Here is a 26062-nt window from a genome sequence, read left to right as displayed (position 1 = left end):
ATTTACACAGTATATTAGTACAGTAGTACAGTTGTACATGTATATAATATATTGGGGGTGCGTGCTCAAAAATTTTTACTGACGGGGTGCGCGATCAAAAAGTTTGGAGACCACTGTATTAGACAACTACAGAAAGAAAGGGGAGACGTCATTCACACCACTGGTAAACCCTTTTAAGTCTCATCAATTTAAAGAATTCACTTCCTCTTTAACTATGACTTTGCAAGAATATTGAAATCCATTTAATCACTCTAAATTTGTATGAGTGTAATGGATAACAGAATCTGAGCCACTTTATGAAGCACAATAATATCCGGGACAAAGATCAGGACATAAAAGTTTACTGACTAGCTGGATTCTTACACAAAATAATCTGAATGTAGCATCTGAAACCAATCAACACATTGATTTATTAGCTCGGATCAGAAAACTTTCATTGAGAAGCAGAGGCTGTGAATGCACTTGAATTACTTGATTAACTTGACTAACACACTCAGGGAACTTCACATTTAGAGTTAAAAACAAAACAATACCTATCACAAAACTAAATACAGGCAGGTTTAGGCCTTTGCATCACCACCAGATATAGATACCGTCAGGTGCTAGTTATTATGGTTATAGGTTGTGCTCATACTGATATCACTGTAATCTCACCAAATCAGTGAGATTTAACTAAATCCTAGTTTAAAAAAAACAACAAACAACCCCAAAACCAACACATTAAAAAGAGAAAACTGCTCTCTACTCTTGTTGCTCATGTATTTCTCTTGCTTGCTACCCAGCTTTTGATCATCCAACTTGTATCTGAGTAGTTTACTCATACTTTGTGTGTGTCAGATTCTATGTACAGATGTGAGAGAATTAAATATTTTTGTTCCTGATGCTGCTTACAAAATGCTAACCTCGTAGGGAGTACGAGCAATGGGGAGGGGGTCAGATAAAGAAGCAGGCCACACAACCCTCCACCAATAGAATAACTGTATAGTTGAGGCTTGGAATTTTAGTCTGATGACAAAAAGAAGGTGGTTGTAAACAGGGGGGCAGGGAAGAGTGGAAACTGCCTTCTTCTGTGTTCCCTTTCCTAGGAGATTAGGGAACAAGATTATCATCACATATGGTTTGGTTTGGCATAACCATTTGGCACCAGAGTGCCTCTGGTACAAAGGCACTCTTATTCCTAGTGGTATGAAGGCACTCTGATGAAAGGCTGTCCTAAATCATCTTATTCCCTCCAAGGTGCCTCTAAATGCTTTCTGTCTCCTTTATTCTGAACTGGATGTGTATGTCCTCTGCGGGGTGCATGTTTGACTGACTCATTAATGAGATCTTTGCATGACTGTAGTAGGTAGGAGTCAGACAAAGAGTTGGGGGGGACTGACAATCTACCAGTTGTTTGGTAAACCTGGGGGGAAATAGGCTAAAGGGAGCATAAAAATCAAACCTGGAAGGAAAGGGCATCAGTGTGTCTAAAAAGAACAAAGAGAAAAATACCCAAATACTTACCGAATTCACGGGATGTAGTTACAGCCTGCAGCTTCTAAAATGGGTTTTGTAGGTTTATTCAGAATTTAGAAGACCAGCAACTGAAAAAGGAGCATGCTGGGGAAAGCTCCTCTGTCAAAGCAGTGAGAGCATTTGTTGTAACAAACCAGCCAAAATTCAGCTGTGGATAATTCTAGCATGAGGGGAAGAAATTGCCAGCCACCAGATGGTCAAATGTAAAATAGCGTGGGTGTGAGCCTGGAAAAAAATAAAAGTGGTTTTGCTGATGCTGGAATAAATCTTAGTCGTCCTCTCTGGTGACTGCATTACTTCTTGTAGATGCTAGTTGGCCGATAAGAATTAGCTGCCAAATTATGGAGGTGCAGATTGAAGGAAACTATAAGAGTTCATGAAATCCTGATTAGTTTTCTTGACAAATTAAATTTGTTGTCCAAGATTTTCAAAGTTGAGTAATGATTCTGGATCCCTCCATTTTTTTCATATCCAAGCTGAAAAATATCTTGAGTCTGATTTTCAGAAAGTGATCAGTTCAGTGTGCAAGTAGCAGGCCTGTTTCCATTCCATTACACTAGTTTTACACTGACTTGACTCCACCGAAGTCAATGTCAAACTGATGTGACAGAACAGAGAGTCAGGTCTGGAATCTTCAACTGAAAAAAAGACTATAGTAAGAAAGCTTGTCAAATGTTTTGACCCTCTGTCTTTTCCCAAGGGAAAATCTGACTAGCAGACACTGAGCTGCTTCTTATCATAGAATTTGCTTATTTTTGGAAGCTATCCACTGACTAATATTTAATATATATGAGCTGTGTAGAGAAAAATGCTTTCTTCTGGCATAATACAAAGTTTTAAAATATGTAGGACAGAAAAGGAATATTTGTCTTCAAATCATTTCAGATGCTTCTGATCATATATGACTATATAAATATAAATTGTCTATTCTACTAGTCATAAATCCTCTGTGGCAAGATTGCCATGTAATGAGTACTTTGGAATACAGTTGACAAATGAAGTAGCATATTTAACAAATAATTGATTTCTTCCAATAAGTAATGCCTCTAAACTTGAAAATATTGTCGTTTTGGTTTGGTTAATATAGAAATCTCTACCAATTTCTGGCGTACAATTGAATGTAAGCATATTACATTAAAATTTAAATGCCACATAGCTGATTTATTACTGCTTTCATGCACATGTTTTAAGTATCTGAATATGTCTGCATCAAAGGAAACTAGACATTTAGAAAGCCCATTGGCTTCTGTTGCCAAGTTAACAAGTTCTGATGAGGTCATTCTGTCACAATTATTAATAATTGTAAATACTAATTATTAACAGTTATTTTCTTTATAAATGCATTTTTCACCACTTGCTTTAAGACAAAAGGAATAGCACAATAATGCTTTTTTTTGCTGAATTTGTTTGTAGTATAAGTTCTTGTTTACTCATAACAGAAAAAAATGATAATTTGAGGCAGAGTACAAATATAATCTTTAAAAAAAATCATTGTGTGTTTGTGTGAGTTGTTGTTCCATCTGTATAATTAGAAAATGGGAATGCTGTCTAGGACGCCAATGCTGACTTCACTTCCAGGTCTTTTTGAGCTCATTTAAAGTACAATAAAGAGAAAAACATTTTACTTTTTGGCAGCTGTCTGATTTGTCAGGAAATTCCTCTTGCTATGATATGTGGATGAGGAAAATTTGTAATAATGTGATCCAGATGCTAGAGTTGCCATTTACCAGCAATTGCACATGTGGTATTATATGAAGTTGTCCAGATGGTGACCCTCCAGCATTATTAATATATTGCAGATACTAGGCCTTGTAGCTTTATGACATGATTTCATATTTTTATACTCCTATTTACTTGATAGAACTTTCCTACATTTCATATGTGGCAATTACTATAAAATTAACAGTTTGATTTGTGTAGAACACAATGAATAGTATCTTTAATAGCTTTGAAGAGATGATTTCTTTTTAGATTGAATTTTGGTGAAGATATTACATTAAAATACTATATTCTAATCAATCTCCTTATAGAATTAGCAAAGAAAATCTCAAGGTACACTTTTAAAATTGGTTAAGATATGAATGTTTATAACTAACCAATTAGGTAACAATGCTAATCTTTGTTCAAATGTTGTGAAAGTCGCAGCTCCTGTGTAACTGAGGGTCTGATCATTTAAGAGGCTGAACTATAGTTTTAGGTTCCACTTTCAGCAGTCAAAAAATAACATGTGACCATGTTAGGACTTTAGGATCATGTTCTTCCTGGCCCTTACACAGGTGCACAATAGGAAGGGGAGGCAGCAAGAAGCCTCTTCCAACTGGCATGGCTTAGGTGAGGGCCAGTCAGAATTTCAGTCCCTGCAGTCAAAGAAAGCCAGAGACTGCTCCTCCATCTCTCGTGAGGGTGAACAGTGCCCTACAAGGGGCAAGAAGGGGGTGGGTAGAATGCAGAGTTATGGCTGTGCCTTCTCACGTGCCAGCCACTAAAGAGGAGAACGTGCTGAACTCCACAAAGGAGTACATGTATCAGTGTGTATGCTTGCTCCCCCTGAACATTGGAAGGCATTCTGTAGTTCTTTTGCCTTCTTTTGAAGTATCAGGTATTGGCTACTACAGATCACATGCCAATCCTACACTACATTGTATGACATGCAGAGGTTGCATTCACCCTGTCTGGTGTTCATAGAAGCATCAGAGATGCTGACAGAATAGATCAGATGCTCCAAACCTGTAGAAGTCTCCACATAGCACACTCATGCAAAGGGCGAGGCATAGGTACTAGCCGAGGACCCCAGTTCCTGAAGTCATGCAAAAATCTGCTGCTCTGGAGGTGAGGAGCTGCCAGCATCACCCCAACAGAGGATTCTCTGAGCTTGCCTAGACTAGAGTAAAAGGTATATTTTTAACACACATTTTTTAATTCTAGTGTAGATAGGGCAAGAGATGAATGCTAAGGTTTGTCTAGATTAGGGAAAAAAAGCTGGGTTTAAGTAACCCTGATTGTATCTTGATCTTCATTCCTAATCTAAAAAGAAAAGGAGTACTTGTGGCACCTTAAAAACTAACCAATTTATTTGAGCATAAGCTTTCGTGAGCTACAGCTCACTTCATCGGATGCATACTGTGGAAAGTGTAGAAGATCTTTTTATACACACAAAGCATGAAAAAATACCTCCCCCCACCCCACTTTCCTGCTGGTAATAGCTTATCTAAAGTGACCACTCTCCTTACAATGTGTATGATAATCAAGGTGGGCCATTTCCAGCACAAATCAAGGGTTTAACAAGAACGTCTGAGGAAGGAGGATCTACAACCTATCCTGAAGGATGACCCAACACTCTCACAAATCTTGGGAGACAGGCCAGTCCTTGCCTACAGACAGCCCCCCAACCTGAAGCAAATACTCACCAGCAACCACATACCACACAACAGAACCACTAATCCAGGAACCTATCCTTGCAACAAAGCCCATTGCCAGCTGTGCCCACATATCTATTCAGGGGACACCATCACAGGGCCTAATAACATCAGCCACACTATCAGAGGCTCGTTCACCTGCACATCCACCAATGTGATATAGGCCATCATGTGCCAGCAATGCCCCTCTGCCATGTACATTGGTCAAACTGGACAGTCTCTACGTAAAAGAATAAATGGACACAAATCAGATGTCAAGAATTATAACATTCATAAACCAGTCGGAGAACACTTCAATCTCTCTGGTCACGCGATTGCAGACATGAAAGTTGCGATATTACAACAGAAAAACTTCAAATCCAGACTCCAGCGAGAGACTGCTGAATTGGAATTAATTTGCAAATTGGATACAATTAGCTTAGGCTTGAATAGAGACTGGGAGTGGCTAAGTTATTATGCAAGGTAACCTATTTCCCCTTGTTTTCCAACCCCCCCCCCCTCCTCCTCAGACGTTCTTGTTAAACCCTTGATTTGTGCTGGAAATGGCCCACCTTGATTATCATACACATTGTAAGGAGAGTGGTCACTTTAGATAAGCTATTACCAGCAGGAGAGTGGGTTTGTGTGGGGGGGGGGGGAGAGAAAACCTGGATTTGTGTTGGAAATGGCCCAACTTGATTATCATACACATTTTAAGGAGAGTGATCACTTTAGATAAGCTATTACCGGCAGGAGAGTGGGGTGGGGGGAGGTATTTTTTCATGCTTTGTGTGTATAAAAAGATCTTCTACACTTTCCACAGTATGCATCCGATGAAGTGAGCTGTAGCTCACGAAAGCTTATGCTCAAATAAATTTGTTAGTCTCTAAGGTGCCACAAGTACTCCTTTTCTTTTTGCGAATACAGACTAACACGGCTGTTACTGTGATTCCTAATCTAGACATACTTGAAGACGAATGGTGGTGGCTCCCGTAGACAGCTCTGGTGTTGGTGACCTTTGTCATTATCACCTAACCATGGTCAGAGACATAGTGCATGGTGTAGGCCATTACACAGGGGCCTGTGAGATAGCCCAGACAGAATGCAAGATTAAGGAAGACATACCTCAGGCAAAATGGAACAATTGTGTGTCAGAGCATGACAGTGGACAGAGGCAGGCTAACTTTTGTCCTATTCTGGTCTCATCTACTCATGAATGGAGTAGTCATGGGGCAGAAAACTTATTCCTGATCCACTTCGGAGTAATTTAAATGACCCACCAGAAGCAACTGGAAGTGCATGGGATGGGAGGAGCAATATTGTTTTGATAGTTGAGAAGCCGACTTTCCCACACCTTGTATAAGGCCTTGATCTCTGCAAGTGCAGGGCTTAGGCCCAGCTGAATCAATGTCTGATCCAAATTGCTGTGTTCCAATCTTTTACATCTCTTTATTTTAAATGACTTAATCTTTTATCAAGACCTTGATAATTAAATGCTAATTTTTACAAAATATTGGTTCACATTAAAGTTTTTTTCGGGGAAAGTTTGTATTTCCCTTTTTAAAAAAAAAAGTCGCTAATTTTTCTTATAACAGAGGAAAGGCTCAGTTCTGCTTCCACTGGAGTAGCAAAACACCAGTAGATGTCAGCTGGAATAAGATTGGGCACTACATTATTTCATTTTAGGTTTAAGAGATGAGATTCCTATCCTTCCCTTCCCTCCCTCCAATAAGGAAATTATGAACCTGTTATAGGTAACATTTGGGGGAGGGGGTTGATGTTTTTTAATTTATCCACATTCCAAATGAGTCTCTTCACAGTTTCTTTTATTCTCAGCAACCTTATATAAATCCTACCAGTACAGGATTAGGAGCTAAAACTCTTAAACTTTATAAACACACACTAAAGTCATTATAGCTTTATCTCTATCACCATCAAGTTTTCCCAGTACCAAATTCATGATCAATGAGTAGGAGTCCTGGAGAGTGCTAACATCAGAGGGCTGACTATTCAGTGGGTTTAAAATGTTTACATATTGTAAAGAATCTGGAATAGAATATTTGATTACCATAGGCAAATTAAAAAGCAGAGATGAGCAAGTATAAATTATTAAGTTTGCCAGCATTAATTGACAAAAAGATGAAAAAGTTTAATCCATTTTGTTTGTGCTGTTGAGTGAGATTTTTAGAAAGTCATTGTCAGTTGTTTATGGCTGATTTATCTAGGACTGAATTCAATGCCATGACTTTCAGTAGAGGCTTTTAAGAGTGACCCTAAAGCTTATCGGCCAAATTCTTAACTGATGTAACTCCATTGATTTCAGAGATTTTGGCTCAAGAACTTTAGTATTAGTTACTTTTAAATGTAAATTGATTTTTTTAAAAATCAGTTGATTTCAATGGCATGACATCAACTGAGGATATGGCCTTTTGATTATGGGCCTGATTTCTGATTTTATTTACCCCAGTTTTATAACCGTGTAGCTGTTCACTGAATTGGAATTATTCCTGAGCTACAGTGCTGTAAATGAGAACAAAATCATCATCGCTATACATTAGTTATAATGCAGTAGTGCCCAAATCAGTATCTAGGCCCCATTGTGCTCAGTGCTGTACAAATGATCCAATATAGATTTTGTAGTGGTTTGTCACTATTCTGGTTTGTCAATATACTTTAAGTAATGATGTAACACAGACTTCTAGGCTCTCAGTAGTTTAAAGTGACTTTCTGTATTTCCCTGACAGCTGGTAACCCTCCTGCAGATGTGGGTTGTTCCTTTGTATTTCACCATCAAACTTTACTGGTGGCAATTTCTGTCCATGTGGGGAATGTTCACAAAGTTTAATAAATGGCACAAAGGCCATTTAATAGTTGTAGATTAAGACATTGTATTAATCACGTTGCTACATTTGAATAACACCTAGAAAAAAATCAAGCCCCTTTTATTTAGGTACCTAAATATGCTTTTGGTTGGTGAACTTTATCAAACTTCAAATGTAAATGAGTAAGGATGAAAGTTAAAGTTAGCACCATATATGAAAAAAGAAAAGGAGTACTTGTGGCACCTTAGAGACTAACCAATTTATTTGAGCATGAGCTTTCGTGAGCTACAGCTCACTTCATCGGATGCATACCATGGAAACTGCAGTAGACATTATATACACACAGAGACCATGAAACAATACCCCCTCCCACCCCACTGTCCTGCTGGTAATAGCTTATCCAAAGTGATCATCAAGTTGGGCCATTTCCAGCACAAATCCAGGTTTTCTCACCCTCCGCCGCCCCCCACACAAACTCACTCTTCTGCTGGTAATAGCCCATCCAAAGTGACCACTCTCTTCACAATGTGTATGATAATCAAGGTGGGTCATTTCCAGCACAAATCCAGGTTCTCTCACTCCCTCACCCCAGGAAACTTCAATCCATCGGCGATCTTCCTGATAACACCATCCTGGCCACTATGGATGTAGAAGCCCTCTACACCAACATTCCACACAAAGATGGACTACAAGCCGTCAAGAACACTATCCCCGATAATGTCACGGCTAACCTGGTGGCTGAACTTTGTGACTTTGTCCTTACCCATAACTATTTTACATTTGGGGACAATGTATACCTTCAGATCAGCGGCACTGCTATGGGTACCCGCATGGCCCCACAGTATGCCAACATTTTTATGGCTGATTTAGAACAACGCTTCCTCAGCTCTCGTCCCCTAAAGCCCCTACTCTACTTGCGCTATATTGATGACATCTTCATCATCTGGACCCATGGAAAAGAAGCCCTTGAGGAATTCCACCATGATTTCAAAAATTTCCATCCCACCATCAACCTCAGCCTGGTCCAGTCCACACAAGAGATCCACTTCCTGGACACTACAGTGCTAATAAACAATGGTCACATAAACACCACCCTATACCGGAAACCTACTGACCGCTATTCCTATCTACATGCCTCCAGCTTTCACCCTGACCACACCACACGATCCATCGTCTACAGCCAAGCTCTGCGATACAACCGCATTTGCTCCAACCCCTCAGACAGAGACAAACACCTACAAGATCTCTATCAAGCTTTCTTACAACTACAATACCCACCTGCAGAAGTGAAGAAACAGATTGATAGAGCCAGAAGAGTTCCCAGAAGTCACCTACTACAGGATAGGCCTAACAAAGAAAATAACAGAACGTCACTAGCCGTCACCTTCAGCCCCCAACTAAAACCCCTCCAACGCATTATTAAGGATCTACAACCTATCCTGAAGGATGACCCAACACTCTCACAAATCTTGGGAGACAGGCCAGTCCTTGCCTACAGACAGCCCCGCAACCTGAAGCAAATACTCACCAACAACCACATACCACACAACAGAACCACTAGCCCAGGAACCTATCCTTGCAACAAAGCCCGTTGCCAACTGTGCCCACATATCTATCCCATAGGTGACACCATCACAGGGCCTAATAAAATCAGCCACACTATCAGAGGCTCGTTCACCTGCACATCCACCAATGTGATATATGTGATCATGTGCCAGCAATGCCCCTCTGCCATGTACATTGGTCAAACTGGACAGTCTCTACGTAAAAGAATAAATGGACACAAATCAGATGTCAAGAATTATAACATTCATAAACCAGTTGGAGAACACTTCAATCTCTCTGGTCACGCAATCACCGACATGAAGGTCACTATCTTACAACAAAAAAACTTCAAATCCAGACTCCAGCGATAAACTGCTGAATTGGAATTCATTTGCAAATTGGATACTGTTAATTTAGGCTTAAATAGAGACTGGGAGTGGCTAAGTCATTATGCAAGGTAGCCTATTTCCCCTTGCTTTTTCCTACCCCCCACCCAGACTTTCTGGTTAAACTTGGATTTAAACTTGGAGAGTGGTCAGTTTGGATGAGCTATTGCCAGCAGGAGAGTGAGTTTGTGTGTGTATGGGGGTGTGGGGGTGAGAAAACCTGGATTTATGCTGGAAATGGCCCACCTTGATTATCATGCACATTGTAGGGAGAGTGGTCACTTTGGATAAGCTATTACCAGCAGGAGATTGAGTTTGTGTGTGTGGTTTTTGGAGTGGGGTGAGGGGGTGAGAGAACCTGGATTTGTGCAGGAAACGGCCCACCTTGATTATCATACACATTGTGAAGAGAATGGTCACTTTGGATGGGCTATTACCAGCAGGAGAGTGAGTGTGTGGCGGGGGGGAGGGGAGGGTGAGAAAACCTGGATTTGTGCTGGAAATGGCCCAACTTGATGATCACTTTGGATAAGCTATTACCAGCAGGACAGTGGGGTGGGAGGGGGTATTGTTTCATGGTCTCTGTGTGTATATAATGTCTACTGCAGTTTCCACGGTATGCATCCGATGAAGTGAGCTGTAGCTCATGAAAGCTCATGCTCAAATAAATTGGTTAGTCTCTAAGGTGCCACAAGTACTCCTTTTCTTTTTGCAAAGACAGACTAACACGACTGTTACTCTGAAACCACCATATATGTGTATCTTAACTTCAGCTATGGGCCTCACCCCACAAACACTACAGCGTGGTGCTTACTACAGTGAGTAGCTCCATTTGAGCACTATCATTTACTTCAAAAGCGACTACTCACAGCAGTAAATCCTAATGATCACTAGTCGTCTTTTGGTGGAGCATTACCAGGGTACCTTCTCGGTAATGTCATTTTGCTAAATATGCCTGTGTGGTGATACACCAATTTCTTGTGATAAGAAAGGAGGTTCCGTCCAAATGGATATTAATCCCAGTTTCATTTTGAATATAGACAAAGGACATTTTTAAACTTGCTTTTGCTGGAAACTGAATTTGTAAAAAGATGTTGCAGTCTAAGATACGATACTGTATGAGATTTTGGAGATCTTCAGTATGTTTCCTTTTCTCTGATCCACAGGTTGGTCTACAAGTGGTTTCTTCTTCTCTATAAACTGAGTTATGCAGTTGGAATTGTGGGTTATTTAGATATAATGTTTACCATGTTTGGATTTAATTTAGTCTTTCAGTAAGTATCTTCAGGTAATCTTCAAATTGTGTGTCTCTTATTACTTTCAAAATATGCCTTTTATGTAGAATTTTTATAAACTTTGATGGTTGCAATGAAAACTTTCACCTGAAATCTAATCTTTTCCCCGCGTCAAACAAATAACTATAGCTTAGGACACAGGTTTACATTTTCTCTTGTTTCTTGATTTTTTTTTTGCACAATTAATCTGAGACTTGATACTTAAACTGCTTTAGTGGCTTCATATATTGTATTCCTGGATTAGAAGGGGAAAAAATAAAATTACATACCACCACAGTGTTTGCACTTCTAACCACTTATTTTAACTGTTAAGTAAGGCCCTGCTCTGCAATGGGATTCCGCACAGCAGATGATGCATTCACAGGCTAAGGGACAGAAATAAAATATATAAACATGGTGATCAGAGTGATGTTTAGCACACATCTTGTAGTTCCTCTTTATATATGGCTATGTCCAATTGCCTCTCTACTCATCTATTGTATTGTTTAGTTTTTTCTTTTTTGATTTTGACTCTTACCCCTAGCTTCAGTTCTGTTCTCATTAACCCAACTCATTCCACACACTATTACACATCTCCCTACTGATTAATTGTTTTAAGGATATTTACAAAATTTCCTTTCCTGTGCCAAAATCCAATCAAGGTTTTAACCAAACCCACCACTCCACCCCCAAATTCATGGAAACAACCACTGCACTCATTTTAAAGGCTCTCCTTGTCTCCCCTCCTCTCAGGAAAAATTAGCAGTGCATTCTTATGCCTCATGGGAGGCTCCCAGGTCTGTGACAGCGTACTCCTGGGGGAAGTTTCTGGCCTCCCAGAGAGTCCTGGCCTATATGGCTGCTCTTGGATTGAAAGGCTGAATTTTGCTACCTCCACAGCCCATCATCAATGCCAATGCAGAAGCAACTATACAAATTTCTATGGAGGAATATTAGGAGTTACCTTCCCCCAAGTTCATGCCACCCCCCACAGCACTTGCAGCCACTAATGGCTAGGGAACAAAAGACCCTTATTTGGGTCTCCTTCAGGGCAGTTATTGCATTATACCCCCCAATCTGTGTATGCAAATAAGTAAAGAAACAGAGTGGCTTGTTCGTCTACAGTTGCTGATAAGAAAACAGTGTTTGTAATACTGATTTTTAGAAGGAAACATGAAATGTTTTGGAAAACTGCCTAAAATATTACATGTACTTCCCAGACGGGAGTGACTGGATAACCCTGAAAGTACCCATTTAATGTTTACAGGCAGCATTGCTTTGGAGCTATGGGAGCACTGGAGATGAGGCAAAGAAAAGCCTGGGGAGTTTGTAAAGTTGATATATCATCTGTTGTTCTTTTATGTGTGTGTACAGTATGTATGATTAGATTGTACATAAGAACGGCCATACTGGGTGAGACCAAAGGTCCATCCAGCCCAGTATCCTGTCTACCGACAGTGGTCAATGCCAGGTGCCCCAGGGGGAGTAAACCTAACAGGTGATGATCAAGTGATCTCTCTCCTGCCATCCATCTCCACCCTCTGACAAACAGAGGCTAGGGACATCATTCCTTACCCATCCTGGCTAATAGCCATTAATGGACTTAACCTCCATGAATATCCAGTTCTCTTTTAAACCCTGTTATAGTCTTAGCCTTCGCAACTCCTCAGGCAAGGAGTTTCACAGGTTGACTGTGTGTTGTGTGAAGAAGAACTTCCTTTTATTTGTTTTAAACCTGCTGCCCATTAATTTCATTTGGTGGCCCCTAGTTCTTATATTATGGGAACCAGTAAATAACTTTTTCTTATTCACTTTCTCCACACCACTCATGATTTTATATACCTCTATCATATCCCCCCCTTAGTCTCCTCTTTTCCAAGCTGAAGAGTCCTAGCCTCTTTAATCTCTCCTCATATAGGCCCCTTTCCAAACCCCTAATCATTTTAGTTGCTCTTTTCTGAATCTTTTCTAATGCCAGTATATCTTTTTTGAGATGAGGAGACCACACCTGTACACAGTATTCAAGATGTGGGCATACCATGGATTTATATAAGGGCAATAAGATATTCTCTGTCTTGTTCTCTATCCCTTTAATGATTCCTAACATCTTGTTTGCTTTTTTGACTGCTGCTGCACACTGCATGGACATCTTCAGAGAACTATCCACAATGACTCCAAGATCTTTTTCCTGATTAGTTGTAGCTAAATTAGCCACCATTATATTGTATGTATAGTCGGGGTTATTTTTGCCAAATGTGCATTACTTTACATTTATCCACATTAAATATCATTTGCCATTTTGTTGCCCAATCCCTTAGTTTTGTGAGATCTTTTTGAAGTTCTGCACAGTCTGCTTTGGTCTTAACTATCTTGAGCAGTTTAGTATCATCTGCAAACTTGGCCACCTCACTGTTTACCCCTTTCTCCGGATCATTTATGAATAAGTTGAATAGGATTGGTCCTTGGACTGACTCTTGGGGAACACCACTGGTTACCCCTCTCCATTCTGAAAATGTACCATTTATTCCTACCTTTGTTCCCGGTCTTTTAACCAGTTCTCAATCCATGAAAGGATCTTCCCTCTTATCCCATGACAGCTTAATTTACGTAAGAGCCTTTGGTGAGGGACCTTGTCAAAGGCTTTCTGGAAATCTAAGTACACTATGTCCACTGGGATCCCCCTTGTCCACGTTTGTTGACCCCTTCAAAGAACTCTAATAGATTAGTAAGACATGATTTCCCTTTACAGAAATCATGTTGACTTTTGCCCAACAATTTAAGTTCTTCTAAGTGTCTGACAATTTTATTCTTTCCTATTGTTTCAACTAATTTGCCCGGTACTGACGTTAGACTTACCAGTCTGTAATTGCCAGGATCACCTCTAGAGCCCTTCTTAAATATTGGCATTACATTAGCTATCTTCCAGTCATTGGGTACAGAAGCTGATTTAAAAGACAGGTTACAAACCAGAGGTAATCGTTCCGCAATTTCACATTTGAGTTCTTTCAGAACTCTTGGGTGAATGCCATATTGTCCTGGTGACTTGTTACTGTTAAGTTTCTCAATTAATTCCCAAACCTCCTCTAGTGACACTTCAATCTGTGACAATTCCTCAGATTTGTCACCTACAAAAGATGGCTCAGGTTTGGGAATCTCCCTAACATCCTCAGCCGTGGAGACTGAAGCACAGAATTCATTTAGTTTCTCTGCAATGACTTTATCGTCCTTAAGTGCTCCTTTTGTATCTAGATCATCCCGGGGCCCCACTGGTTGTTTAACAGGCTTCCTGCTTCTGATGTACTTAAAAATCATTTTGTTATTACCTTTTGAGTTTTTGGCTAGCTGTTCTTCAGACTCCTTTTTGGCTTTTTTTAATTACATTTTTACACTTAATTTGGCAGTGTTTATGCTCCTTTCTATTTACCTCACTAGGTTTGTAAACTCAGCAGGACAGGGACCTGATCTATAAAGAACTGGAATGAGTTAGGAAGGAGATTCCACCATCTTCCTAGGTTAGAGGTTTTCAGTCAGGCTTGACAAAGCCCTAGCTGGGATGATTTAGTTGGGGATTGGTCCTGCTTTGATCAGGAGTTTGGACTAGACGACCTCCTGAGGTCCCTTCCAACCCTGATATTCTATGATACCTAGTAATCTTCTGGGTGCTATAAGTAACTAATATTGTATAACGTAAACTACTGTAGAAGGTGACTTAACAATAAGCCTTATTAACATCATAGTTTACCTTTTTATTTAGATCACAGTATCTTCACAATTCCTGACTGTTATTTTTGTGTAGTGCTTTGACTTCTAAACTTCATTTACTGCAGTATAGTGAACTTTACTGTTGAGCATTTTTTCCAGGATGAATTATTTCAGCTAAAATAATTTAGCATTTATTTGAAAGGCATCTTACATTTTTACTAAGTATTGGGTGATTTTGTTGCTTCCTCAAAACAATAAAAGGTCTACCTAATTCATTTGTAGTTTAACAATTTTTCCCTTGGAAAAAAATGCAATTTTGCACTTTCTATAATATTTAGATAGAGTTAAGTTCTATAAGATAACAGAAATTGTTAGAGCATACTTTTATGAGATTAATGTTGTGTTTCTTATTACACCACAAATATGAAGTTGGCTTCGAAGGAAATTAAAAACTGAGTTGTAATGAGGAAAAACAAAAGCCAGAGCTATTAGGAGTAAAAAATCAGTTTGATACTTTCTCCTTATAATTCTGTACATGAGCAAACACACCCATATGCTGTTTTTTATCTGTTTTTATACAGAATCAAGACTGAAGAATCCATGGATTTTGGTGTGATTTTGCTGTTTTATGGACTCTACTATGGAGTGATGGGAAGAGACTTTGCAGAGATTTGTTCTGATTACATGGCTTCCACTATGGGGTAAGTGCTGGTTTCATTACTTTGAATGAAAGTCAGATTGACTGGGAACGAGCTTTTGAGTCTAGTTGTACTCCTACTCTAGAAGAAAGCCCCCCCCCCCATACTCTTTCCAGAAATTTAACTAATCTTTCCTTAAAGACAACGTTTATTGTGCCATAGGCAAACTCTCCTACTTTCTTACTGATCTTAGTTTCAAAAGGAATTTCTTAATACAGTAGTACAAACCAGTGAGTATGCAATGGTCTGAGCTAGGAGACAATCCCTATATAGCAATATAGAGGGCTGTTCCAAACAAAAAACAAAACAAAAAAAGGCAAAAATAGCATTTCTCTCAACCTGAGTCCATATAAACAAGAGACTAAAAAAAGACTCCTCATTTCCATAGGTGGGTCTGCTTCTTAGTTCTCCAAAACCCAGTGAAAGAGTCTTTAAATCTTTCCCTTTTTGAAATTCTTGACTTTTCTTCTTAATGAGGCAATTAGCCTTCACTAAGGACACCTGCATTCCCTAAGTCTGGGGTGTTTGGCAGGCTTTGCAAGAGAGATACTTATTGAAATTCTCTTCTCAGCAAGAAGGTTTTAATTCTCTCCATACCACCTACATGGCAGGATCTATACATTCTGTCACTAGTATCTAAAACAGTTTTAGCTTCTTTCATTCCTTTCCTTAACACTTGTGTCCATTGTGGACTTATACTGAGTTATTTGTATCTCCTTGGCCCTAATGGAAAATGTTGTTTCTCTCACCCCCACTATAAATATGCAGCAGTTTTATAATGTCAGTGGGATGCCTACAAGAAATTTGTCCAACAACATCTGTGCAGTCTGTAGACAGAAAATCTTTGTGGACATAAATGAGGAAGGGATCATTGAAAATACCTACCAGCTGTCATGCAATCATGTGTATCCTTTCAATTCAATTATGAAATAATGGTTTCCTCTTTTCTTGCTGTTGCACCAAAAATAAAACAAATTAGCAACAAACAGTGTGGGGGGAGGGGAAAGAAATAAATGAACACAATCAAAGAAACCACAGCACAAAAGGTAAAAGTAGGAATATGGAATAAGTAGCCTGTCTGCTCACATGAGGTTTAGTGGAAGACTTAAGTTTAAGTGCTACCATGCAATGCTTGCTTCCCAAGCTACTGAAACTCAGGTGCATCAAGCAGCTAACCCAGTGGTGGGCAACCTGCGGCCTATCAGGATAAGCAGGCCATGAGACATTTTGCAAGCACCGGCCTCCTGCAGCTCCCAGTGACCACAGAGGCAGCAGGCCCCTGGGACAAACCTGAGATTACAAGCCTGATTGATAAAGATAACTTAGGCATTGAGTTAGTTTAGGAGCCTACAGGGTTTTGTGGAACTGGGACTTAAGCATCCAAACCCTAAACTTAAGGCACCTAAGTATCTTTGTGGATCTCACCCAAGGGCCTAATTCTTCACTCACCTAGCCTAGTTACACTGGTGTGACTGACTTCAGGTAAGGTTACCCCCAAATTTGCATGAGTGAAAGTGGGATCAGAATCAGACTCAATATATGAAAGCATGACAAGGACAGGAGACCTTTAAAGCTGTAATAAGGTAACAGATATCACTTTTTAATAGCTTAATTTAAGTAGTTTACAACTAATTACACATTTAATCCCCTCTCCCCAAAATTAAAAAAGAAATTATAACCTACTTTGCAACAACTTCACAAGGTTCCTGACTTTCCATGCATTTCAAATGCTCAACTGTACTTTTTTCTTTAACAGTGTCCTTAGACTCTCAAGAGAATAGTTATAGACCCAAGCTGTGAAATTCAAGAGAATTTTGATCTGAGGTTGTGTGCTTCAGCCCATTCAAGAATAGGGCCAGGTATTACTAAATTTGGCTCTGGATTCCAGTTATTCCAAAACTCAAGGATGTCCACATCCAGAATTTTGCCTTGGGCCCATATCTAATAATAAAATTAATAATAATAAATATAATATGAACTTGTGTGGCATGCTTTATATCCAAGTTGGGTAAATATCATTATCCCCATTTTTAGTTGAGGAAACTGATGCAGAGAGGTTAAGTGACTTGTGTAAGTGCCTGAGATAAATAGCAGTGCAGTGTGCACAATCAATAATAATTCAAATCTGTAGATAAGTTCACAGAAGCATGTATTGTTCCTTGTTTTTATTTGAAAGAATCCTTACCGGATGCAAGATTTCATGAATTTTGCATCCGAGGTTGGTGCATTGTTGGCAAAAAGCAGACTTGCCCATACTGCAGCGAGAAAGTTGATTTAAAGAGAAAGTTAAGTAACCCGTCTCCTTTTCTTAAAAGGTGTGATTTTTACTTGAATTTTTTAATTCTTTTGACTTTGCTAGTTTGTTATAATCCAGTGGAGAGAGGTGGGAGTAAAATAAAGAAAAGAAAAAAAAAAGCCAGTTAAAATAGCAGATTTCTTTACTTCCTTCTTACTAGTTAGTAAACAAAAGTTCTCTCTCCTAGTTTCTCCAGAAGGAAGGACAGTAGCTCAAGTTCTGCTGCTGCATTTGTGAAACCCCATTCAAGTTGGAGCAGAGTTTGTCCTACTGACTTTTTCAACCCGTTTCAATTCCCCTTGGGGAAGCTGTTTAAATTTTACTTTAAACATTTTTATGAGAATATCGTTCAAAATACAATAATCTAGAGCAGTGATACTCAGACCTCAGTGGTTCAGGAGCCAAATTAGCAATCAACATTACCCAAAAGAGCCTCAGAAGTGAATGCATTATTTCATTTACTTTAGTACTATTCATATTTCCCCTATTGAACAGTTATATATAAAAATAAAATTATTCTCACAGCAAATAAGTTAATAACTTCATGCAAGGTGATAACTTAATTGGTTAATAACTTAGATTGGTGAATAATTAAGTCACTCAGTATTTTAATATCACATGCTGCAAAGAGCTGCAGGAGACTGTCAAGGTTCCTCCCCCACTCTGAACTCTAGGGTACAGATGTGGGGACCTGCATGAAAAACCTCCTAAGCTTATCTTTACCAGCTTAGGTCAAAACTTCCCCAAGGTACAAAATATTACCCCCGTTATCCTTGGAATGGCCGCTACCACCACCAAACTAATACTGGTTACTGGGGAAGAGCTGTTTGGACGCGTCCTTCCCCCCAAAATACTTCCCAAAACCTTGCACCCCACTTCCTGGACAAGGTTTGGTAAAAAGCCTCACCAATTTGCCTAGGTGACTACAGACCCAGACCCTTGGATCTTAAGAACAATGAACAATCCTCCCAACACTTGCACTCCCCCTTTCCTGGGAAATGTTGGATAAAAAGCCTCACCAATTTGCATAGGTGACCACAGACCAAACCCTTGGATCTGAAAACAATGAAAAAGCATTCAGTGTTTTACAAGACGACTTTTAATAAAAAATAGAAGTAAATAGAAATAAAGAAATCCCCCCTGTAAAATCAGGATGGTAGATATCTTACAGGGTAATTAGATTCAAAAACATAGAGAACCCCTCTAGGCAAAACCTTAAGTTACAAAAAAGATACACAGACAGAAATAGTTATTCTATTCAGCACAGTTCTTTTCTCAGCCATTTAAAGAAATCATAATCTAACACATACCTAGCTAGATTACTTACTAAAAGTTCTAAGACTCCATTCCTGTTCTGTCCCCGGCCAAGACGACTACAGACAGACACAGACCCTTTGTTTCTCTCCCTCCTCCCAGCTTTTGAAAGTATCTTGTCTCCTCATTGGTCATTTTGGTCAGGTGCCAGCGAGGTTACCTTTAGCTTCTTAACCCTTTACAGGTGAGAGGAGCTTTCCCCTGGCCAGGAGGGATTTCAAAGGGGTTTACCCTTCCCTTTATATTTATGACAGAGACATATTAAAGAGCCACTTGCGGGTCATGAGCAACAATCCGAGTATCACTGCTTTAGAGGAACCAGAGAGCACTATGTTGGAGAACATGAAACAAGTACTTTTCTTCACTTATTGATGAAGGAACTAATGTCATACCAAATCTCTTTTCACATTTAAACAATCTTGGCAGCAGGTTTTCTTAACAGTAGCTTAGGTGGGAGCGTACACCTGTTTTGTATGGGCAACTGTTGGATTGGCTCCACTATCTGGTGGCCTGGCAACCAGTTCTTATAGGAATAGTCCAAGTCATTAACTATTCATTGGGCTTAGAATAGGATTTGAGATTATACCCAGAATGCAAAATGTTGGATATTTCAATATGCAAAATACTATGTATAGTCTATAAATTATATTTTTACAATATTATAAAGACCTTAGGAGACTGAACTCTGGTATTCTTGTTGCACTGCTCTACAAGAGCCCAATAGTACATTACTTGAACAGCATGAAATTAAAACATTTCTGATTTTCTCAAAGTGTGCATGGAAAGGGACATTTATGACAGGACAATGTTAGTAAAAGAAATGGCTATTTTTCTCATTATGACTATTTCTGAAATTTTTTTTTATATTTGCTGCACTAGTAAGTATGTCAATAGCACCGACTGTTTGATGTTCAAGTCAGATTACTGAAAGATAGGTAGTGTAAATAGGTAGCCACCTTCTGAGCGCATTCTCCTGGCCGGGGTGGTTCTGCAGCACACTGCCTCAGTTTCCCTTTCTCCCAGGGCTCCTCAAAAATGCCACCAATTCCACGTAATTTGAAAACATCTCCCCTCTGGAGGGAGCTCCACTTTAGCCTATAGAGACATCAGTACTTCATATCAGCTTCACCAGCAGGCCCCAAGTTCCACAGTTTGAACAGTTCTCTCTCCTGGAATCAGGCGTCCCCCATCCCTCCTTTTCAGAGCTGAGTTCAGTCTCTCTCATTGAATCAGGAGTTCCCAGCCTGCCTTCCTGAAGCTGGGTTATAATCCAAACAATCCCTTTATTCCCTACAGCACTCACCTGCAACAGCTTCTCCAAGCCAGCTGCTTCTGTTCTGCCTGACACTCCCAGCCCTATGTAGCTCCAGTGGGAGGCAGTAATACTCCAGCTCCTCGCTCTCCCTCAGGCTTCTCCCTTATATCCCTAGGCCTGGCCTCAGTTAGTCATGATCTCATTCATTAGTACTCAGTGGTAAATGGGACAAAATAAAACATGGTTTTACAAAAGGTAGATCGTGCCAAACCAACCTGATCTCCTTCTTTGAGAAAGTAACAGATTTTTTAGACAAAGGAAACACAGTGGATCTAATTTACCTAGATTTCAGTAAGGCATTTGATACCGTGCCACATGGGGAATTATTAGTTAAATTGGATAAGATAGGGATCAATAGGAAAATTGAAAGGTGGATAAGGAATTGGTTAAAGGAGAGACTACAGCGGGTCATACTGAAAGGTGAACTGTCAGGCTGGAGGGAGGTTCCAGTGGAGTTCCTCAAGGATCGGTTTTGGGGCCAATCTTATTTAATCTTTTTATTACTGACCTCGGCACAAAAAGTGGGAGTGTGCTAATAAAGTTTGCGGATGGTACAAAGCTGGGAGGTATTGCCAATTTTGAGAAGGCAGGGATATCCTACAGGAGGATCTGGATGACCTTGTAAACTGGAGTAATAGTAATAGGATGAAATTTAATAGTGAGAAGTGTAAGGTCATGCATTTAGGGATTAATAACAAGAATTTTAGTTATAAGCTGGGGACGCATCAATTAGAAGTAACGGAGGAGGAAAAGGACCTTGGAGTATTGGCTGATCATAGGATGACTATGAGCTGCCAATGTGATATGGCCGTGAAAAAAGCTAATGCGGTCTTGGGATGCATCAGGAGAGGTATTTCCAATAGGGATAAGGAGGTTTTAGTACCGTTATACAAGGCACTGGTGAGACCTTACCTGGAATACTGTGTGCAGTTCTGATCTCCCATGTTTAAGAAGGATGAATTCAAACTGGAACAGGTACAGAGAAGGGCTACTAGGATGATCCGAGGAATGGAAAACTTGTCTTATGAAAGGAGACTCAAGGAGCTTGGCTTGTTCAGCCTAACTAAAAGAAGGTTGAGGGGAGATATGATTGCTCTCTATAAATATATCAGAGGGATAAATACCGGAGAGGGAGAGGAATTATTTAAGCTCAGTACCAATGTGGACACAAGAACAAATGGATATAAACTGGCCACCAGGAAATTTAGACTAGAAATTAGATGAAGGTTTCTAACCATCAGAGGAGTGAGGTTTTGGAATAGCCTTCCAAGGGAAGCAGTGGGGGCAAAAGACCTATCTGGCTTTAAGATTAAACTCGATAAGTTTATGGAGGAGATGGTATGATGGGATAACATGGTTTGGTAATTAAATATTCATGATAAATAGGCCCAATGGCCTGTGATGGGATATCAGATGGGGTGGAATCTGAGTTACCCAGGAAAGAATTTTCTGTAGTATCTGGCTGATGAATCTTGCCCATATGCTCAGGGTTTAGCTGATCGCCATATTTGGGGTTGGGAAGGAATTTTCCTCCAGGGCAGATTGGAAGAGGCCCTGGAGGTTTTTCGCCTTCCTTTGTAGCATGGGGCACAGGTCACTTGCTGGAGGATTCTCTGCTCCTTGAAGTCTTTAAACTACGATTTGAGGACCTCAGTAGCACAGATATAGGTGTGAGGTTTTTTGCAGGAGTGGTGGGTGAAATTCTGTGGCCTGCATTGTGCAGGAGGTCAGACTAGATGATCATAATGGTCCCTTCTAACATAAATATCTATCTATGAATCTATGAATCTACTCATCCTCCCCATCTGGGGAGATGAGCTAAGCTTGTCCCAGGTAGGGCTGTGGCCTACTGCTCCTTTAGGAGCCCAGCCACTCTATGACAGATAGCATTGGCTGATGAAATTTAGGATTGGCTCATAAGACTTAAATGAATCACTACAGCTTGGCAAAATTTTACATACAAAAACCTTTTTTTGGTGAAAACAAATGCAGATTCAGCTCAATTGAAACAGTTCGCGAATGTGGGTCAATTTTGGCTCATTGTTTAGATCCGAAAAAAGAAAAAACATTTGGAAATGTCAAAATGTTTTATTTGGTATTTCCAAAACAAAATATTTATATTTTTTCATTGCAGAAAGATTTTGAAATTTCCCCGAGTTTTATTTAAAGTTTCTTTTTAAATGTTGAAAAAAAAACCTTGAAATTAAACTGAAACTTTTTTCAACATTTCAGGTCACTGAAAATTGTGAAACAGTTTACTTTTGGGTTGACCCAATGTGATTCTCTTTATTTTTCAGACCTGCACCTGACCCAAATAGTCAGTTATTCAGCCAGTGTTAAACAGCACCCTTTAATGTGATTATTTGGAGGACCATCCACAGCTGTGAGGACTAACTCAAGATCACTTTTTCCCAAATGCAGCAAATATTAATCTGAGGCTATGTCTACACTATCCCACAGTTCAGGTTACAGGAGTGTGAACAGCAGTGTGTACCATAATGCTGTGCTGTCACTCCCCTGACTGGATGCTGTTGGCACAAACTAAAAGGCTTCTGTTTTGCATTAAGGTAGCCCTGTTTGGAGAGGACTAAGTTAATATGAACTAGGAACTTTTAAATTCGTGTCTGCAGCACCCACACCAGGAAGTAACAGTGCAGCACTTTGGTGCATGCTACTATTCACACCCCGGTAGTCCTGCAGAGAAGTGTAAACAAGCCCTATCTTTACCACTAATCTCTGTGAGCACCTCTCTCTCCATTGTTTTTGCTGTATCAGTGCTCCCCTCTTTAAAGAACTGCTTGTACTAATTGTAACTTCACTGAAGTCCATCATAAAATCTGCAAAATAGTCTCTTCACATGCACCCCTCTCTTGATACAAGGGTGTCAGAAGTCACCAATAAACTTTTGAATTAAGGTGCAAGATCAGTGAAGCTGAGGTGCGTAGTGCTTTTTGGGATCTGTTGCAGATGGAAGTGAAAGACACGGCAGGGGATGTGAAAGCAGTAAGGACTACAGGCAATTCTTCCCTTAACTTTGTATTTCCATGCTTTTCAAGTTTTTGAGTTGGTGGGGTGTGTCTTCGTTCAACCTTTACTGTTAGAAACTAAAATTTTTATGTCTATTGTATTATGTATTTTTTCATATTATAATTTTCCTATCCTCAAACAGTCAAACAGGAAATGTATCGTGTAGGAAGGGAGTGATGGTCATGCACACGGGTGGACCTTACATTTTGGTATGGCAAATTGACTTTGCTACAAGTATGTTCCACTGTAGTTAAAGACACTGCTGCCCTTTTACTTCTAAGGGCTGGTCTACCCTGGGAACATACAGGGGCATAGCTACACCTCTTGGGAGTGTGAAAAATCCACACCCCATGAGAGACGTAGCTATGCCAACCTACCCCCATTGTTCACAGTGCTAGCTCAACAGACATCAATTTAACTACCGCTTCTCAGGGAGGTGGATTACCTACAGTGACAGAACCCCTCCTGTTGGCATTGGTAGTCTCTACACTGAAGCACTATGACAGCTGTGCCACTGTAACCATTTAAGAGTAGACATACCCTAATAGTTAAATATTTTTTACACTAAAAATGCTACACTGCCACAGCTGTGCCACTGTGGCGGAGACACCTACTGCAACAAGAAAGGGGTTCTTCCATCACTGTCATAAATCCACGTCTCCCAGAGGCGGTAGTTAGTTTGACAGAAAAATTATTTCGTCAACCTAGTGGTGCCTACACGGGGTTAGGTCAGCTTAATTACATTGCACAGGATGGTGTTGCGGTTCAAATACAAGACAGCACAAAGCTTTAAGCAAGCAAACAGGCTGGTCTGCCAACGGACTGGTCCTGTCAGCTTTCCACCCTCTCCTTTATTCTTTCTCTCCCCCCACGCATTACATTCTCCAACAGATAAAAGGAATACACTGGCTTTGTTTAACATTCTTATTTACCAATTTCTATCTACCGCATTCCTTGCTCTCGGGCCTTGAGCCCAGTCCTGGGAGGCTTCCCACGGTTCATGTCATCTGGGCGAGATTCCAAGGTTCACGCCCTTGAGAGGAGCTGTGTGTGCACAGCTCCTACACAACGCTCCGGGTGTGCCCTGAATGTTGCCGAGTGCCTGAACCTTGTATGAATGCTATAGGATGGGAAATTTTTCACAGTTCTGTGGGATGCAGTTAAACCAGAGGTGGGCAAACTATGGCCTGCAGGCCATATCCAGCCCACGGGACCACCCTGCCTGGCCCCTGAGCTCCTGGCCCTGAAGGCTAACCCCCAGCCCCTCCCTTGTTGTCCCCCCTCCTCCGCAGCCACACCGCCACGCGGCGCAATGCTCTGGGCAGCAGGGCTGCAGAACCCAACCTGACCCGTGCTCTGCGCTGCGCGGCGCGGCTGCCTGAACTGGTGCAGCTGCGCTGCCAGCCACCGGTGCTCCAGGCAGTGCGGTAAGGGAGCCAGGGGTTGGATAGAGGCAGAGGAGTTCGGGGGGTGGTCAGGGGCGTGGATAGGGGTCGGGGCAGTCAGAGGGCAGGGAACAGGGGGTTGAATGGGGGCAGGAGTCCCGGGTGGGGGCTGTCAGGAAGGAGAAGAGGGGTTGGATGGGATGGTGGAGGGTAGTTAGGTGTGGGGGGCAGTTAAGGGCAAGGGGTCTGGGGTCGGTCAAGGAGAAGGGGTGGTTGGATGGGGCAGGGGTCCTGGGGGGCAGTCAGGAAGGAGAGAGGGAGTTGGATCGGGCAGCGGGGGGGAGTTAGGGGTGATGGGTCCAGGGACAGTCAGGGGACCAAGAGCAGGGGGGGGTTGGATGGGGCAGGAGTCCCCAGGGGGCCGTATGGGGGCGAGAAGCAGCGGGGGTCGGAAAGGGGGTAGGGGCCAGGCCATGCCTGGCTGTTTGGGGAGGCACAGTCTCCCCTAACCGGCCTGCCATACAATTTCAGAAACCCGATGCAGCCGTCAGGCCAAAAAGTTTGCCCACCCCTGAGTTAAACCAACCTAATTTTGTGACGTAGAGCAGCCCTTAATAAGTGAGTTGTCCAGAATTAAAACAAGTGCCACTCTGTGGTATGAACAACCTGAAATGCTTTCTCCCATTTAATTTCTGGATTTATGAACTTCTACAGAGATAGGCCACTGCAGGTTACTGCCTCCCACCAATTCCCCAGTAAAGAAGAATGGATTTTTTCCAGAGAGGTCGCTCCCCTTTATTCCCCCCCCACTATACTCTAAGAGGGCATCTCTTAGCAACCATCTCTCCAGCCAAAGAGGGGTGAAGGTAGGATCCCTAACCACAATTCTATGTGTTAGCTATAAAAGAGGTATTATTCAAAAAATATGTGAGATTCTCCCTCCTCAGGGACTGTCTAACATACTGCCTCTGCAGTGTCAGACTCTCAGCCCAGAAAGGAGGTGCCAGAACACAGATTGTGCATGTCAGAGTGTATTCTGCGGCTCATGAGTCAGTGAAGCTGACCCCTGGAAGGGTAATTTCTCCAGGGTACGTATAACAGTTGCTGTATTCAGACTAACCATCACCTATTCTTCAAAAGTATTTATACTGAGGTCTCGAATGAAAAATATAATGAACTTCACTTAAATGGATCCTATTCCAGGATCAATTTGAGGTTACATGGAGCCAACTAAGGACAACTTTAAGGTTTAGATATATAACATAAGAAATGGAAGAAGAATAACCCATAAAACTTCAGCAAATAGGAAGAGCAGAGAGGGTGGAAGTTTTGCCTTTAAGAAGGAGTGGTGACACTAATAATCCAAAATTCCAGTTTTGGGTGCAGTA

At 40.9% G+C, this 26062-nt stretch overlaps 1 protein-coding gene across 1 annotated transcript in view; it reads left to right on the top strand.

The window, feature by feature from the left end:
- RNF175 (ring finger protein 175) overlaps window positions 1–19518 on the top strand; it is a gene marked incomplete at both ends in the record, with an annotated part of 39052 nt that extends 19534 nt beyond the window's left edge. The window contains 7 exon segments of the mRNA XM_084625741.1: window positions 7655–7749; window positions 10830–10937; window positions 15221–15333; window positions 15336–15340; window positions 16109–16242; window positions 17533–17634; window positions 19398–19518. Coding sequence (XP_084481867.1) covers window positions 7655–7749; window positions 10830–10937; window positions 15221–15333; window positions 15336–15340; window positions 16109–16242; window positions 17533–17634; window positions 19398–19518 — 678 coding nt within the window.
- Between the last annotated feature and the right edge of the window lie 6544 nt (window positions 19519–26062).

The sequence above is a fragment of the Lepidochelys olivacea genome (assembly GCF_965140295.1).
Source record: "Lepidochelys olivacea isolate rLepOli2 genome assembly, chromosome: 4".
In the NCBI taxonomy this organism is placed as follows: domain Eukaryota; kingdom Metazoa; phylum Chordata; order Testudines; family Cheloniidae; genus Lepidochelys; species Lepidochelys olivacea.
Note: the sequence above shows the minus strand (reverse complement) of the source record. Positions and strands in the feature narration are given on the sequence as shown.